At 40.1% G+C, this 14603-nt stretch overlaps 1 protein-coding gene across 1 annotated transcript in view; it reads right to left on the bottom strand.

Annotated features, from left to right (window-relative positions):
• Positions 1-7689: 7689 nt before the first annotated feature.
• The window catches only part of ighmbp2 (immunoglobulin mu DNA binding protein 2), a 31517-nt gene continuing 24603 nt past the window's right edge, over positions 7690-14603 (bottom strand). The window contains exons 15-19 of the mRNA XM_014126092.2: positions 13343-13538; positions 12937-13115; positions 12361-12688; positions 10459-10661; positions 7690-7995 (exon numbers count right to left, since the gene is read on the bottom strand). Coding sequence (XP_013981567.2) covers positions 7795-7995; positions 10459-10661; positions 12361-12688; positions 12937-13115; positions 13343-13538 — 1107 coding nt within the window. The 3' untranslated portion in view covers positions 7690-7794. The remainder of the gene's footprint in view (positions 7996-10458; positions 10662-12360; positions 12689-12936; positions 13116-13342; positions 13539-14603) is intronic.

Below are 14603 nucleotides of genomic sequence, written 5' to 3'. Positions count from 1 at the left end.
ACTGACCACAACTACTGACCACACAACTACTGACCACAACTACTGACCACACAACTACTGACCACACAACTACTGACCACAACTACTGACCACAACTACTGACCACAACCACACAACTACTGACCACAACTACTGACCACAACTACTGACCACAACCACACAACTACTGACCACACAACTACAGACCACAACTACTGACCACACAACTACAGACCACTACTAACTGATCTGGTCTGCACTATAAATTCTAATTACTTAAATGTTCTACATTTTCATATAATACCCACCAATGGTTCAAGATAGAGACACCAAACCCAATTTCAAATGTTCAGGCTACCCTATCATCCACCTACTACCCATCTACCTACTACCCATCTACCTACTACCCATCTACCCTATCATCTACCTACTACCCATCTACCTACTACCCATCTACCTACTACCCTATCGTCTACCTACTACCCTATCGTCTACCTACTACCCATCTACCTACTACCCATCTACCTACTACCCTATCATCTACCTACTACCCTATCATCTACCTACTACCCTATCATCTACCTACTACCCATCTACCTTCTACCCATCTACCTTCTACCTTCTACCCATCTACCTTCTACCCATCTACCTTCTACCCATCTACCTACTACCCATCTACCTACTACCCATCTACCTACTACCCTATCAATCTTTTCATCTACCTACTTTTTCAACTATAACCAGTCACCACATTACTAATGTAGACACTACCACGACTATAACCAGTCACTACCACTACTATAACCAGTCACTACCACTACTATAACTATAACCAGTCACTACCACTACTATAACCAGTCACTACCATTACTATAACCAGTCACTACCACTACTATAACTATAACCAGTCACTACCACTACTATAACCAGTCACTACCACTACTATAACCAGTCACTACCACTACTATAACTATAACCAGTCACTACCACTACTATAACCAGTCACTACCACTACGATAACCAGTCACTACCACTACGATAACCAGTCACTACTATAACCAGTCACTACCACTACTATAACCAGTCACTACTATAACCAGACACTACCACTACTATAACCAGTCACTACCACTGCTGTAACCAGTCACTACTATAACCAGACACTACCACTACTATAACCAGTCACTACCACTACTATAACCAGACACTACCACTACTATAACCAGTCACTACCACTACTATAACCAGTCACTACCACTACTATAACCAGTCACTACCACTACTATAACCAGTCACTACCACTACTATAACCAGTCACTACCACTTCTATAACCAGTCACTACCACTACTATAACCAGACACTACCACTACTATAACCAGACACTACCACTACTATAACCAGTCACTACCATTACTATAACCAGTCACTACCACTACTATTACCAGACACTACCATTACTATAACCAGACACTACCACTACTATAACCAGTCACTACCACTACTATAACCAGTCACTACTATAACTATAACCAGTCACTACCACTACTATAACCAGACACTACCACTACTATAACCAGACACTACCACTACTATAACCAGTCACTACTATAACCAGACACTACCACTACTATAACCAGTCACTACTATAACCAGTCACTACCACTACTATAACCAGTCACTACCACTACTATAACCAGTCACTACCACTACTATAATCAGTCACTACCACCACTATAATCAGTCACTACCACTACTATAACCAGTCACTACCACTACTATAACCAGACACTACCACTACTATAACCAGTCACTACTATAACCAGTCACTACCACTACCACTACTATAACCAGTCACTACCACTACTATAACCAGACACTACCACTACTATAACCAGACACTACCACTACTATAACCAGTCACTACTATAACCAGTCACTACCACTACTATAACCAGTCACTACTATAACCAGTCACTACTATAACCAGTCACTACCACTACTATAACCAGACACTACCACTACTATAACCAGACACTACCACTACTATAACCAGTCACTACCACTACTATAACCAGACACTACCACTACTATAACCAGTCACTACTATAACCAGTCACTACTATAACCAGTCACTACCACTACTATAACCAGTCACTACTATAACCAGTCACTACTATAACCAGTCACTACTATAACCAGACACTACCACTACTATAACCAGTCACTACTATAACCAGTCACTACTATAACCAGTCACTACTATAACCAGTCACTACCACAAGTTAAATCAAAACATACTTTAAAACAAGCACGCCACATTCTATTCAGGAAATGTACTTTTCTAGTTAAGTATCGATTACTTTTTCTATCCAGCATGTATTTCTGGAAAAACTAAAAGTAGATGCATCTTTTGAGTCTATAACACTACAACACTATTCAAAGCAAAAAACATTGTTGTGGGAATGAAGAAAAATTAGATCCTGTATTATTGGGAAAACGATGTCGTCTGACCAATCACTTGCATGTAGACTAATAATAAACTGTAAACATTTATTTAGTTGTTGTGTAAATAAGATTGTGTTACTGCTAATAATCCCCACTAGAACCAATGTGGATTGTTGTTGCATGTTTTCTTTGCCAAGTAGAACAAGTAATGAAACATTTTGTTAATATACAAATGTTATTTTTTTTTTGATTATCGAAAGTCACACTTTATGTAAACACTATGGCTTTTCTATTTATTGATTTATAATATTCATATTTATATCATTGTTGATCACCATTTTTTCTTACAGATTTCCAATAATTTAAAGTAGATTGTATGAACATATACACCAACAATATTGTGGAGAGTTTTTTTTTCATATGATAATCAATCCTAACTTATTTGGAATGCATTGCAACTTTCTAGAATGAATTTTTTAACTTAATTCACTTTGTTTAATGTGTAAGAAATATATTTTACTGGAATGCATTGTAACTTTCTACAATGACTTGTTTTGCGTCGTAACTTTGTTAAATGTGTAAGAAATATATTTTACTGGAATGCATTGTAACTTTCTACAATGACTTGTTTTGCGTCGTAACTTTGTTAAATATGTAAGAAATATATTTTACTGGAATGCATTGTAACTTTCTACAATGAATTGTTTTACGTCGTAACTTTGTTAAATGTGTAAGAAATATATTTTCTGATGTAACATTTTGTAATTTTATATTTAATCCATTTCGATATAACGATACATCTGGTCAAAATGTTTTGATTATAAAATGGAATATGAACTATTCTTCAAATGTATTTACTGTTGTATTTTTAATAAACCACCACATTTACATATATAAATATTGTAGATGTTTGAAGAGAACTTTGATTATTTGACCTTTTATCTAGTTGGTGTTAAAGTTAAGACAGACAAAATAATGTATTATCTTTTCACACCTTCATGTAACATAATGTAGGCCTGTGTGATGTGTAACATAAGTATACCAAACAATAACAACACTAATGCTGATTTCATCCCACCCCACAGTTGTGTCAAGATGGCTGGATGTCCTTTGTTGTGGAGGACCATTCTTGATATACACAGGGAAACTGTTGAGTGTAAAAAACCCAGCAGCGGTGCAGTTGTTGACACACTCAATCCAGTGTGCCTGGCACCTACTAGAATAACCCGTTCAAAAGGCACTTAAACATTTTGACTTGTGTATTCACCCTCTGAATGACGCAGGGCTTAAAAATCCTTCTTTAACCCGTCTCCTCCCCTTCATCTACACTGATTGAAGTGGATTTAACATGTAACATCAATAAGGGGTCATACCGCATCTTCTGACAGTGACACAGTGCCCCCTGTGGACTGAAGCTGAACTTTACTACAACATTATATTTAACACGGTTTAAAATGAGCAATGTTGAGGTGGTAGAACTAACTAAATGAAACATGGTCATGTCTGTTATTTCCATATAGGATATGTAAGTATTTGTAAAAAAATAAAAAATAAAAACTGGCCATTATTAAATTTTAGAAATTATTTCATTGAGCTTTTATTTTTTCATTCACTCCGCTACTTACTTGTTCTATTGTTGCCCCGTTGTCGCGAGGTTAACCTGCAAGGAAGGATTTCACTGCACTGTGTACTCCACCTACATCAGGTGTATATGACTAAGAGACAAAACTCGAACTTAGAATGGAAGGGGGAAAGAGATGGTAAAATATGCTCAGCTTGGTGGTTTGCTTCTAGGTGAACACATCATTTGAAAAGACAAAAAGGTCCTTACAATGTAATGTAACCTTAAAAACCTCACGGTTAGCTGGTAGGACTGATGAAAATTACATGAATCGTACAGGTCTTATAACCTATTACATTCTACAGGAAAATGTTTGGCTCATGTCTCTTGACATAGCCTAAGGCCATGTAGCTTCTGTTCTCTCGTGTATGTGTGTTGCTCTGTTATGCAGACACTTGAGTTTTTATTTACATTTGAGTTGCCTTAGTCAGTTTTCTTATTAAACAAAAATACCTTATTTACATAAGTATTCAGACCTTTTGCTATTAGACTCGAAATTGAGCTCAGGTGCATCCTGTTTCCATTGATCATCCTTGAGATGTTTCTACAACTTGATTGGAGTCCACCTGTGGTAAATTCCATTGATTGGACATGATTTGAACAGGCACACACCTGTCTATAAAACCAAGCTGTGAGGTCGAAGGAATTGTCCGAGGAGCTCCGAGACAGGATTGTGTCGAGGCACAGATCTGGGGAAGGGTACCAAAACATTTCTGCAGCATTGAAGGTCCCCAAGAACACAGTGGCCTCCATCATTCTTCAATGGAAGAAGTTTGAAACCAGCAAGACTCTTACTAGAGCTAGTAAGAGCTGGCCGCCCGGTTAAACTGAGCAATTGGGGGAGAAAGGCTTTGGTCAGGGAGGTGACCAAGAACCCGATGGTCACTCTGACAGAGCTCCAGAGTTCCTCTGTGGAGATGGAAGAACCTTACAGAAGGACAACCATCTCCGCAGCACTCCACCAATCAGGCCTTTATGGTAGAGTGGCCAGACGGAAGCCACTCCTCAGTAAAAGGCACATGACAGCCCGCTTGGAGTTTGCCAAAAGGCACCTAAAGGACTCTCAGACCATGAGAAACAAGATTCTCTGGTCTGATGAAACCAAGACTGAACTCTTTGGCCTGAATGCCAAGTGTCACGTCTGGAGGAAACCTGGCACCATCCCTACGGTGAAGCATGGTGGTGGCAGCATCATGCTGTGGGGATGTTTTTCAGCAGCAGGGACTGGGAGACTTGTCATCAAGGGAAAGATGAACGGAGCAAAGTACAGAGAGATCCTTGATGAAAACCTGCTCCAGAGCGCTCAGGACCTCAGACTTCCAACAGGACAACAACCCTAAGCACACAGCCAAGACAACGCAGGAGTGGCTTCGGGACAAGTCTCTGAATGTCCTTGAGTGGCCCAGCCAGACCTCGGACTTGAACCCGATGGAACATCTCTGGAGAGACCTGAAAATAGCTGTGCAGCGACGCTCCCCATCCAACCTGACAGAGCTTGAGAGGATCTACAGAGAAGAATGAGATCCTGATTAATGGTCCCCAAATACAGGTGTGCCAAGCTTGTAGCATCATACCCAAGAAGTCTTGAGGCTGTAATCGCTGCCAAAGGTGCTTCAACCAAGTTACTGAGTAACGGGTCTAAATACTTATGTAAATGTAACATTTCAGTGTTTTATTTGTGATAAATTTGCAAAAAAATTTCTAAAATCATGTTTTTGCTTTGTCATTATGGGGTATTTTGTGTAGATTAATGAGGGAAAAAAAAACATTTAATATATTTTAGAATAAGGTAAAATGTGGTAAAAGTCAAGGCCTCTGAATACTTTCCGAATGCACTGTACATACAGTTGAAGTCAGAAGTTTACATCCACTTAGGTTGGAGTCATTAAAATTCATTTTTCAACCACTCCACAAATGTATTGTTAACAAACTATAGTTTTGGTAAGTCGGTTAGGACATCTACTTTGTGCATGACAGAAGTAATTTTTCCAACAATTGTTTACAGACAGATTATTTCACTTATAATTCACTGTATCACAATTCCAGTGGATCAGAAGTTTACATACACTAAGTTGACTGGTGCCTTTAAACAGCTTGGAAAATTCCAGAAAATTATGTCATGGCTTTAGAAGCTTCTGATAGGTTAATTGACATCAATTGAGTCAATTGGAGGTGTACCTGTGGATGTATTTCAAGGCCTACCTTCAAACTCAGTGCCTCTTTGCTTGACATCATGGGAAAATCTATAGAAAATCAGCCAAGACCTGTGGAGGTCTCTTGAATGTAGAAGTTCTATTTATTTCCCAAAATAAATGATCTTCGATGAGATGTTCAGGTCATCTCCATGGTAACAAGAGATTATTTCTGCTTTACATGACTTTAAAACTAGCATAAAACCCCTTAAGTATGCCCTTAACTAGGGGCTCTATGCAACGCCCTTTAACAATTACCTTAGGTAAGGGGAAATGATTCCTGAAGGGAAACACGTTAAGGTGTTTTATCCAAGCAGGCTCAGGCCCCAAGTGAAACTATGTTGCTGGCCTCTACTTTATTGTCCATTTTGAGAGATCACAAAATTATAACTTTTTCATTCAAGACAGGAGAGAAACTAGCTGATTCATAAGATAATAAAACATGTTTCTCTACTTTAATCTCAATTTGTTTCTATTACTTTCTAGAACATCAAGGTAACTTACAGAGTTGGTAGCTAGCTAGCCAGCTAGCTTTGTAGCCATGGATTGTGCTCCTTCCATTGTTTCACTAGGTAGCTATTGTTAGCTAGCTATACACCTAGCTAGCTGTTTGTTTTCCTTTTTGCAACCAGGGCAGAGGAAAACATTCACCTGCACAAATTCACCTTAAAATGTTTTTACTTTTTTTTGCAACTGACTTAGTCAACCAGGACCCGGTTGCATAAAACATCAAGTTATTTTTCACCTCATTTTTCACCTCATCGTTAACTTACAGAGAATGGAAATGTATCTTGATACTCACAACCCTGATGGCCTGGAGGCAATGCAGCGTCCCTGAACCTATTATTTCTGGGCTAGTTGAGTGATGATGAACAACTAGATTTTGGGAATGTTACCATGTCTATTCTACTAGTATGTTGAGACCCCGACTGAATTCCTTTTTTTTTTTTTTTTACAATTTGGAAATTGAGACTTTAGTTGAACCTGACAACCATAATGAAAATCAGAACCATTGATAAAAGGTCTAGAAAAATGTAATATTATTAAAGTAGCCTAGTGGTCAGTACCCAGAGAGTTGTCGGTACGAATCCCAGCTCAGATGGGGAAATCTAGTGCAGCGAGCCGGTAACTGGAGGGTTGCTGGCATCATCCTAGACACCGTCCCCTGCCGTTGTGCCGATGACAAAGGCACTAACCCCCTACAATTTTTCTTCAGGGACGCGGCACTGCAGATGACCCATTGCCTCCAGTCCTTCAGGGTGTGTCTTGGGGGATTGGGTTGCGAGCATAAAGACAATTCCATTCTCTAAGTTAATGGACAATAAAGTACTGGAAGTGATGTCCTGTATGTGTGTGTATATATATATATATATATATATATATATATATATATATAGACGTATTGAGTTATATACTATATTAAAACAAGATATTGACAGACCGGGTTGAAATAATTTAGCAGTAATCTGTTTAATAAGTATATCTATTCAGTCCACAAAGGGGGTCATCCTCAGACCTTACAGTCACTGACAAACTGGAATTAATAAGGTCAAAGGTCAATTGTTGTCACTCTCTTTGGGTTTGGTCTTCCGCTGCTTTTCCATGTCTTTGAGTTTGGAGTCCAGCTTCCTGTGTAGATAGGCCTTCTTGTTAGGATCTACAGACTTGTCCTTGTGTCCACTACCAGCATACAGAACCCCTTCTTTACTGATCCTCATCCTGGCATTGGCCTTGGCTAGGTCTCCACACCCATGGACCTGGAGGAGTTAAAACATAGTTACACAGTCACAGAGGAGTTCCAACACAGTCACAGAGGAGTTCCAACACAGTCACAGAGGAGTTCCAACAACACAGTCACAGAGGAGTTCCAACACAGTCACAGAGGAGTTCCAACAACACAGTCACAGAGGAGTTCCAACACAGTCACAGAGGAGTTCCAACAACACAGTCACAGAGGAGTTCCAACAACACAGTCACAGAGGAGTTCCAACACAGTCACAGAGCCCGTCACAGAGGAGTTCCAACAACACAGTCACAGAGGAGTTCCAACAACACAGTCACAGAGGAGTTCCAACAACACAGTCACAGAGGAGTTCCAACAACACAGTCACAGAGGAGTTCCAACAACACAGTCACAGAGGAGTTCCAACAACACAGTCACAGAGGAGTTCCAACAACACAGTCACAGAGGAGTTCCAACAACACAGTCACAGAGGAGTTCCAACAACACAGTCACAGAGGAGTTCCAACAACAGTCACAGAGGAGTTCCAACAACACAGTCACAGAGGAGTTCCAACAACACAGTCACAGAGGAGTTCCAACACAGTCACAGAGGAGTTCCAACAACACAGTCACAGAGGAGTTCCAACAACACAGTCACAGAGGAGTTCCAACACAGTCACAGAGGAGTTCCAACAACACAGTCACAGAGGAGTTCCAACAACACAGTCACAGAGGAGTTCCAACACAGTCACAGAGGAGTTCCAACACAGTCACAGAGGAGTTCCAACACAGTCACAGAGGAGTTCCAACAACACAGTCACAGAGGAGTTCCAACAACACAGTCACAGAGGAGTTCCAACACAGTCACAACACAGTCACAACACAGTCACATAGTTCCAACACAGTCACAGAGAAGTTACATCACAGAAACATCAGAGAAAAACCTTTTAAAAATGTGAAACTAAATTAAATCAGTCTACCAAATACAAAATATACCTGAAAGTGACCACTGGTAGATAAAAGTTACAACAAATTAGGGACAATAATTAACAAATTATTAATTAATTATGTCAAACGGGAAAAAAAACTTGCAAATGCAGAATGAGTTTAGTGATGTCATTTAAAGGGTCAGTGCAGTCCAAAACGTGATTTTCCTGTGTTTTATAAACCGTAAATTCCGGACTATAAGCCGCAACTTTTTTCCCCAGGCTTTGAACTTCGCGGCTTAAACAATGACGCGGCTAATATATGGATTTTTCCCGCTTTCAAATTTGTGGGTCCTGACAGCGTGGAGCATTGTCAAAAAATCCACTATCATCAACGGGTTTGGGAAGGCTGGACTGCTGCGTGTTAAAGAGGGCTCAGCGGGGGATTTGCCTCCGGATGAAAGTGACGAGAGCGACAATGAAAACGATCCAATATCGGATGAAGTAATTCTGAGGCTATTCAACTCCGACACCGAAGGAAATGGTTTCAGTGTACAGGAGGAGGAAGATGGTGACCAATGACTTTCTTGGTAGGCTACTGTTTACTGCTCATTTTTTATTACAAGCCGTGTTTCGTTAAAGCCTGTGTAAAGTTAATTTGTTTCAATGTACCGGTTAGGCACCTGCGGCTTATAGACATGCGCGGCTTATTTATGTTCAAAATAAATAAACAATTAAATTCAGTGGGTGCGGCTTATATTCAGGTGCGCTTAATAGTCCGGAAATTACGGTAAATATATTTCCACGCTAGAAAGTTGGAATAATACTGTGAAAATTATGATAATGCACTTTTAGTTTAAGAGTTGTTTGAAAAGACTGCCTGAAATTTCAGTTTGATTGGCTGGGGTTTCTGGTGACATCACCAGGCGGTGTAAGTTAATAGAACAATAAAGGTTTTGCCCTCTTCTCTGCCAATAAGAGCTAGTTTTAGAGAGTCTGCTTTCTTCTCTGCCAATAAGAGCTAGTTTTAGAGAATCTGCCCTCTTCTCTGCCAATAAGAGCTAGTTTTAGAGAGTCTGCTTTCTTCTCTGCCAATAAGAGCTAGTTTTAGAGAGTCTGCTTTCTTCTCTGCCAATAAGAGCTAGTTTCAGAGAGTTTGCTTTCTTCTCTGCCAATAAGAGCTAGTTTTAGAGAGTTTGCTTTCTTCTCTGCCAATAAGAGCTAGTTTTCAGGTTACATATCCCTCCCAGTAGGCTCCTCTCTCAGCCCACTTCCAGACTGTCCTAGCCAAATTCCTGCTTGAAAATGTTTGCATTTTGCTAAGAAGACAGTGTCTTTTGGCCACTTTAATTAAAAAACAAATCACAGTAAGGTACTTCAATTGTTAACCAGAAATGATTTAATAAAAACGGCTACATTGGACTAACAAGAATATAGACATTTTGATTAACTCGAGTTAACGGATTAATAACTCTGACAGCTAAAAATGCAAATGTTTACTATACAGTGGAACATAATAGAGTGAGAGTAATGCAGTCAGAAAATGATCTAGAAACAATGTGAGGTCTTACCTCAGGTATGTGGTGACCGAGGCAGTATTGTCTGTTGCAGAACAGACAGAGTTGTCCCAGGTGAATTACTAAGGTTTTACACCTGACGAAACTACAGACGCGTTCTGCCTTCACCACAGCATCTATTAGGGTGTCAAAATCAACGTCAGCTGTCGCAGCCGCAGCGATCTCACAGGCACCCGCTTTGGTCTTTTTGGTCTTTCCTAGAGAAGAACAATTATACAGATACAGTACCAGACAAACGTTTGGACACACCTACTGATTCAAGGGTTTTTCTTTATTTTTTACTGTTTTCTACATTGTAGAATAATAGTGAAGACATCAACACTATGAAATAACACGTATGGAATCATGTAGTAACCAAAAAAAAAAGTTATTTTAAATTCTTCAAAGTAGCCACCCTTTGCCTTGACGACAGCTTTGCACACTCTTGGCATTCTCTCAACCAGCTTCACCTGGAATGTTTTTTCAACAGTCTTGTCCAAACAAGTGCCGAGCACTTGTTGGCTGCTTTTCCTTCACTCTGCGGTCCAAACTCATCTCAAACCATCTCAATTGGGTTGAGGTCAGGTGATTGTGGAGGCCAGGTCATCTGATGCAGCACTCCATCACTCTCCTCCTTGGTCAAATAGCCCTTACACAGCCTGGAGGTGTGTTAAGTCATAGTTCTGTTGAAAAACAAATGATAAGCTCAAACCAGATGGGATGGCGTATCGCTGCAGAATGCTGTGGTAGCCATGCTGGTTAAGTGTGCCTTGAATTCTAAATATATGACTGACCGTGTCACCAGCAAAGCACCATCACACCTCCTCCTCCATGCTTCACGGTGGAAACCACACATGCAGAGATCATCTGTTCACCTACTCTGCGTCTCAGAAAGACACGGCAGTTGGAACCAAAAATCTCAAATTTGGACTCATCAGACCAAAGGACAGATTTCCACCGGTCTAATGTCCATTGCTCGTGTTTCTTGGCCCAAGCAAGTCTCTTCTTCTTATTGGTGTCCTTTAGTAGTGGTTTCTTTGCAGCAATTCAACCATAAAGGCCTGATTCACTCAGTCTCCTCTGAACAGTTGATGTTGAGATGTGTCTGTTACTTGAACTCTCAGAAGCATTTATTTGGGCTGCAATTTCTGAGGCTGGTAACTCTAATGAACTTATCCTCTGCAGCAGAGGTAACTCTGGGTCTTTCATTCCTGTGGCGGTCCTCATGAGAGCCAGTTTCATCACAGAGCTTGATGGTTTTTGCGACTGCACTTGAAGAAACTTTCAAAGTTCATGATATTTTCCGGATTGACTGACCTTAATGTCTTAAAGTAATGATGGACTGTAGTTTCTCTTTGCTTATTTGAGCTGTTCTTGCCATAATATGGACTTGGTCTTTTACCAAATAGGGATATCTTCTGTATACCACCCCTACCTTGTCACAACAGAACTGATTGGCTCAAACGCATTCAGAAGGAAAGAAATTCCACAAATTGACTTTTAAAAAGGCACACCTGTTATTTGAAATGCATTCCAGGTGACTACCTCATAAAGCTGGTTGAGAGAATGCCAAGAGTGTGCAAAGCTGACGTCAAAGCAAAGGGTGGCTAATTTGAAGAATCTCAAATATATTTTGATTTGTTTAACACTTTTTTGGTTACTACATGATTCCATATGTGTTATTTCATAGTTTTGATGTCTTCATTATTATTCTACAATGTAGAAAATAGTAAAAATAAAGAAAAACCCTTGAATGAGTAGGTGTTTCCAAACTTTTGACTGGTACTATATATCCGAGGATCAAAAATAAAACAGGCAATTAGAGTGAGCCTTGTTGATCATAAAGGCATGAGGAATACGGTTTGATCAGAAACTTTTTTTGACTGCTAATTTGATCTTTTTTTGTTTTACACTAACCTTTTGCCTTGGCCTTCTTAGCAGTCTGAGTCTGTTCTGCTGTACGGACAGTATCTAGATGCTTCTCCTGCTTCCTCTTCTGCTCCCTCTTCTCCTGCTCCCGTTTCATTCGTTCCATATGTAAAGTCTTGAGATCTACAGGTGCTGCCGGTTGCTCTACAGGAGGCCCTGTAACACTGTCTTCCTCCAGGACGGCTGCTGGTTGCAGGGCTTGTTGCTCCTCTTCTTCCCCAGCCTCGTTAGGCCCTGTTGGGGGTCTGGAGACAGTGATGCATCGGTCCTTTCCTTCTCCCTGGCTCTCATGGTTCAGGCCCAGTTCCTCTGCAACCTGTTTGACAATTTTTAGTTTTTAGCTTTATTTATTTGCAACAAGAAAAACACAGGGTGCAGGTTTAGGAATAGAAACACAAAATGGGCTTATGAAAAGCTTCACCACAATTTGTACATTGATAATGTACAACTACAAAAAGTAATTTTCCTAAAGAAAAAACTGTGTGCTTGTTTGAGCTAAATGGTAGCGGTAGAAGTTAGTGTGCTCGCATCAGCAACTGAATAAAAACACAAAGTATGATGTACCTGGTGTACAAGCAGGCGGCCGTGGGAGTTGAGGGACGAGGGAAAGCGTAGCGCCGTCTGGTCTGGGTCCTGTAGGAACCACTCCACCTGGCCCTTGATCTCCAGGTATTTTATCTGGGTCAGTCTCTGTTCCTCTTCTGTCGGGGTGGAACGTCTGGCTTGGCTGTGTGTGCTGGGACCTGTCAAATCAACGGGAACATGTAAACTTTTGTTTAAATTTCAGTTGTGTGCATATTTCGGGATCACTACCACAGCAAGGGGTTATATTAAACCTGATCCTAGAATATAAAAAAAAAAAATTGATTTTGATTTTTATTCTAGGACTAGGCTTAATCTGGTTCTGGAAAAATCAGCCTCGCCAAACCGTTAAATTTGTCATTATTACAGTATGCGAATAACGGCATACCTGAACCTGTCTGGTGCTCTACTCCCTGGGTCTTGTTCCCCCCAGAGGTCTTCTTGTGTCCTGGCTCCACCTTGCTCCCAGCCTGGCCTCTGTCCTTCTGCTTGTTGGAGATGGATGAAGAGCTGCTAGCGGTAGCTTTAGTGTTGTTAGACTTAATATCTCTGTGGTCTCTGGTGTAGTTCTGGGGCACAATGTCCTGTAGGTAGGGATGGATGATACTGTGCCTTTCAGTTTCGACGTATACCAATTTATTTCTCAGGCTAGTATTTCCCATATAGATAACAATATTTTTTAGGCTAATATTGCCTATATCAATAGAGATATATTTTAGGCTAATATTGCCTTTATCAATAGAGATATATTTTAGGCTAATATTGCCTTTATCAATAGAGATATATTTTAGGCTAATATTGCCTTTATCAATAGAGATATATTTTAGGCTAATATTGCCTATATCAATAGAGATATATTTTAGGCTAATATTGCCTTTATCAATAGAGATATATTTTAGGCTAATATTGCCTATATCAATAGAGATATATTTTAGGCTAATATTGCCTATATCAATAGAGATATATTTTAGGCTAATATTGCCTTTATCAATAGAGATATATTTTAGGCTAATATTGCCTATATCAATAGAGATATATTTTAGGCTAATATTGCCTTTATCAATAGAGATATATTTTAGGCTAATATTTCCTTTATCAATAGAGATATATTTTAGGCTAATATTGCCTATATCAATAGCGATATTTTATAGTTTAATATCGTAACGTTATGACTATAACTACTGTTCCCTCCAGGAGGCAAACGAGGTACAACACACTATGGGGAGTTATGCCCGACGAGGCCAATGAAATCCGCGCCTCCTTAGAAGCCCTGCCTTCCACAGGTGATAAGTGTGAGGCTCAGATTCATTCCTTCCATTTCAAACCGCTCTTCACCCAGCTCAGGAATGGGCTTAAACAGGTGTTGTACCTCATTTCCCTCCTTCAGGGAACAATAGTTATAGTCATAACGTTAACTTCCCTTTCAGTCAGCCAATTTATGTACAACATACTATGGGGAAATATAATCCCGCCTGAAAAGGAACAATTCCTTTACCCTTGGCACCAGAGCTCAAAATTGCTTGCCACTTATATCCATACAGCCTTCTCATGGAGGGCCCCCTTGCAGACTGAACGGTAGCAATAACATTCAGAGGTAAACCTCTAGCCATCGGATTGACCCTCTTAGGGGGCCAGGCCTATAAGAACCA

Source organism: Salmo salar, chromosome ssa10 (assembly GCF_905237065.1).
Source record: "Salmo salar chromosome ssa10, Ssal_v3.1, whole genome shotgun sequence".
NCBI lineage: Eukaryota > Metazoa > Chordata > Actinopteri > Salmoniformes > Salmonidae > Salmo > Salmo salar.
The sequence above is the reverse complement of the archived record's forward strand: the minus strand, read 5'-3'. Positions and strand labels throughout refer to the sequence as shown.